The 3,706-nt window shown below is 37.0% G+C and overlaps 1 protein-coding gene across 1 annotated transcript in view; it reads right to left on the bottom strand.

Moving 5' to 3' along the window:
* Positions 1 to 1,952: 1,952 nt before the first annotated feature.
* LOC143752341 (protein ripply2-like) overlaps positions 1,953 to 3,706 on the bottom strand; it is a 1,812-nt gene continuing 58 nt past the window's right edge. The window contains exons 1-4 of the mRNA XM_077245489.1: positions 3,705 to 3,706; positions 2,365 to 2,489; positions 2,211 to 2,275; positions 1,953 to 2,122 (exon numbers count right to left, since the gene is read on the bottom strand). The exon at positions 3,705 to 3,706 is cut by the window's right edge and continues 58 nt beyond it. Of these exons, the coding sequence (XP_077101604.1) occupies positions 1,954 to 2,122; positions 2,211 to 2,275; positions 2,365 to 2,469 (339 nt within the window). The 5' untranslated portion in view covers positions 2,470 to 2,489; positions 3,705 to 3,706 and the 3' untranslated portion in view covers position 1,953. The remainder of the gene's footprint in view (positions 2,123 to 2,210; positions 2,276 to 2,364; positions 2,490 to 3,704) is intronic.

Here is a 3,706-nt window from a genome sequence, read left to right as displayed (position 1 = left end):
TTTTCTAGGATTTTATGGTTTGTGACAGCAGTGAATCTGCAATCTGAAATGTTTATCTTACAATAATATCCCCAGATCCTAAAAATGCTGTTATTGGTGGTCGTCTTGACTCTCACACTCCAGCCGGCTCTGAGTCAGCGCTGTGTTGATGACGGGGATCCAGATCAATATAACACCTTCCTTAAACAACACCTAAACAAAAACATCCCAAAGAGTGACGACATCGGTGAATGGCAGAAGTTCATTAACAAGATTGACACCTGGGACCGGCCGATTCAGTCCTTCTTTCCCGTATCAGAACAGAGGAATGTGGAAGGTGTGTGTTCAACAGGGGGAACGATATATCCGAGCAGAAACCTCTGCATCAGCAACAAGCCTATCAACTTCATCAATGTTTACATCAACTCTGAGAAGAAGAAGGTCAAGAAGGTCAAAAAGATATTAAATCAACATGTGATTCTTGGCTGTGAAAGAATCTCTTACGAATGTCTGCCAATTCATTTCGAGGCAAATAGAAATGATGCTAAACCAGATTATAATCAACCAGACTGCAGTGAAATGCATCTGGAAAATACAAGCTTTATTCCTGATGAGTTTTTAAAGTCTAGAGTTATGACGACAGAAATGAGATGATGGATGATGTTTAAGCTTTGCTTCTTTCATTTTTATCTAACCAATGTTGAAAAGTGAATTAATGTGAGGATGTCTTCATTCTGCACACACAGCTTTCTATTTGCCTTTTGCTTTATTAATTATCATTAAATAAAGATCATCAAAACTTTCTGCATTTTTATTAAATTACATATGTACACACACACACACACACACACACACACACACACACACACACACACTCCATTATAGTTTATATTTCTGATCTGGTCAATGTGTGTGAGAGAGGAGTCAGTGTGTGTGTGTGTGTGTGTGTGTGTGTGTGTGTGAGAGAGAGAAAGGAGTCAGTGTGTGTGTGTGTGTGTGTGTGTGTGTGTGGGAAAGCAGCAGTAAAACAGTGAAACGCTTCATGACACGTTCAGACTTTAACACGTCCATGTAACGCCTGTGAGAGTCACGACCCGGAGTCTCCATCACAGATGAAACTCCTCAAACTCTTCAGGACGTCCCGTTCGGGAAAACAGTCCTCAGAGAAGAAGAGCCTTATTTCATCTCAGACGGGAACGAAAAAGAGGATGTGATTTACTGTCCGTCAAAAACATGTTGAGCTGATGAACAAAAAACTCTCAGTAAAGGAAAAACTCATGAAAGTTATGAACAAACGTTCTTCCAGTCACAATAATAGAACGTTCAGTCAAAGTGATCTGGACCAGAAACATCATTCATGGAATCTTCTATTTCTGGAATGTTTCAGTTGATGTTTGTTTTTAAATGTAACGGTTTTTAAATGTTTCTACTAGTTTCAGAACATTCAGATTCAAAAGTAACATTCTATAATGTTTGAAGAATGGAATGTTCACTTAACATTCACAAAACCAAGAAAAAACTTCAGAAATAATGTTTTCAGAGCATATATTTTGTACTTTTATACAGTAATTGCTCTTGTAAAGTCTATATCCCTCACAGTCTGACAGAAAACTGTATGAATAAACAGATCTTCTTAAGATTTATATTTTTATATAGTCATTTTTACCACCTATATTAACTCTAAAGTTTACTTCAGTCACTTATTTATACTCACGTCACATATGAGATTTTTCTTTGCAACACTGTGATTCAAAGAACAATCAGAAACAAAATTTTGAATGTTTAGATATTTATTTCAAGGAAACAAGTTACATGTAGAATAATTTATCATAAATACTAAAAAAATAAAATACATTCAACTTCCAAATGGAAGCAATTTTATATACTGTACATATTCACAAGTATTTACATGCAACGACTAAATAAAGTGAATCAGAATTTGGGGTCTATATATATAAAGATGTGCAAAGGTCTTCAGTTGAGTTCCTCTTCATCATCATCATCATCATCATCCTCAGTGTGTGTGTCCTCAGTGTGTGTGTCCTCACACAGGCAGATCGTGGCCTGAACCGGGTAATTCTGCAGGAGAATCTCAGCCTCCTGGTACAAGTAATCGAAACACTGGGATTTGGGCCAAAACAACCTTCAGAAACAAGTTTAAACAGCGAGTTAAAATCTGTGGAGAAGCAGGAGATCATCTCAACATCTTCATAATCACGTGATCTACTTACTTCACAGGGTGTGTGATCATGGAGACTTTACAGTGTTGCTCATCAGCTGATGCTCTTTCATAAGGCTGTTGAATAAAGAGAGATTTTGTACAATCTGATATTTTGCTCATACAATAATCAGAGTTCAATATTATAAAATGACCTCATCTTGTACCTTATAAGTGTCAGTTTTGCGTCCTTTGCTGGTTTTATTGACCCAAGGTCTCCAGGGTCTCATTTCAGCGTGTAATAATCCGTGAGTCCGAGTGATTTTCTCCATAATGTCGGAGGAAAGAGAAGCTGAAGAGTAAATCCGAGCAGAATGATGTTCGGACTGAAGTCTGGAGCCTTTATATCCCGCACGCGCGCTCGTGACAAACGGCGCGTTCACGCCTCGCGCCTGAAACGCGCGCTGGTGAAGGTGTGATGATGTCACACTCCCGCCAAACACATGGCGAGCTGACACGTTCACTGAGAACAACTCTCTTTAATAACAGTAATGTTTAGTTAGTTGGACGTTTGGCTGACGTTTTTAAATGTTACCAGCCACTTCAGAATGTTTAAAACATTCAAAAGTAACATATTTGGCTCCAAAATGATCCCTTAACTTTCGTATGTGTTACCAAGAAATAAGAAATAAAAGCTGAGCGCTCAGGGAACATACAGAACACTTTCATAACTTTCTTGCAACAAATTTGCTCATCTACAGGTAGACCCTATGTCATATATATATATATATATATATATATATATATATATATATCTGTAAATAAGAAAGCTATAAACCCATCTATAATTCGTGCTTTGTTTAAAATTATTTCATAATATGCTTTTATTAATTTTGTGCCCAGCTTGTTTTTCTTCTTCTTTTACATCTCTTGGGAAATCATTTTCAGTAAATAAATCAGGCTTCTTTATATTATTTTCTTGATGACTATTGAACTATAACTTGTTTATTGTCTGAAATTTGTCTGATTTTGTATCTAATGTTTGTTAAAACTTGCAATAAAAACACTCTTTAATATCAGTAACATTTAGTTTGTTGGAAGTTTGCCTGACGTTTTAAAATGTTTCCATCCCTGTTTGTTGCAGAATGAACATTCAAAAGTAACATTTTTGGTTCCAAAATGAATGTTTGTGTGTGTTACCAAGAAAATAAAACTGAGCGCTCAGGGAACATGCAGAAATAACACTTTCATAACTTTCTTGCAACCCATTTTGCTCATTTACAGGTATGGCTTTTTGTTTATTTGTTTAAAAATGATGATTTGGTGATAATGAAGTGGTGTGGTTTAATCACGTGTGGTATTTAGCACAGATTTAAAGGTGTGATGTTAAACCCAAAGCATTTGCTCTCAAACACAAACATGACGCGTGCCGATCTGTGCCGCGCGCTCCCGCTGAGACTCGTGCGCACGAGCGGGTTCATGAACTTTATTCTCCAGTTCAAGAGTGAGACAAACGCTCAAAATAAACTTCACTCACACACCGAGTTGAGGAACAGAAGACGCTTACCT

The sequence above is a fragment of the Siphateles boraxobius genome, unplaced genomic scaffold (assembly GCF_051911475.1).
Source record: "Siphateles boraxobius isolate OS27281-9 unplaced genomic scaffold, OSU_SipBor_1 262, whole genome shotgun sequence".
NCBI classification, from domain to species: domain Eukaryota; kingdom Metazoa; phylum Chordata; class Actinopteri; order Cypriniformes; family Leuciscidae; genus Siphateles; species Siphateles boraxobius.
The sequence above is the reverse complement of the archived record's forward strand: the minus strand, read 5'-3'. Positions and strand labels throughout refer to the sequence as shown.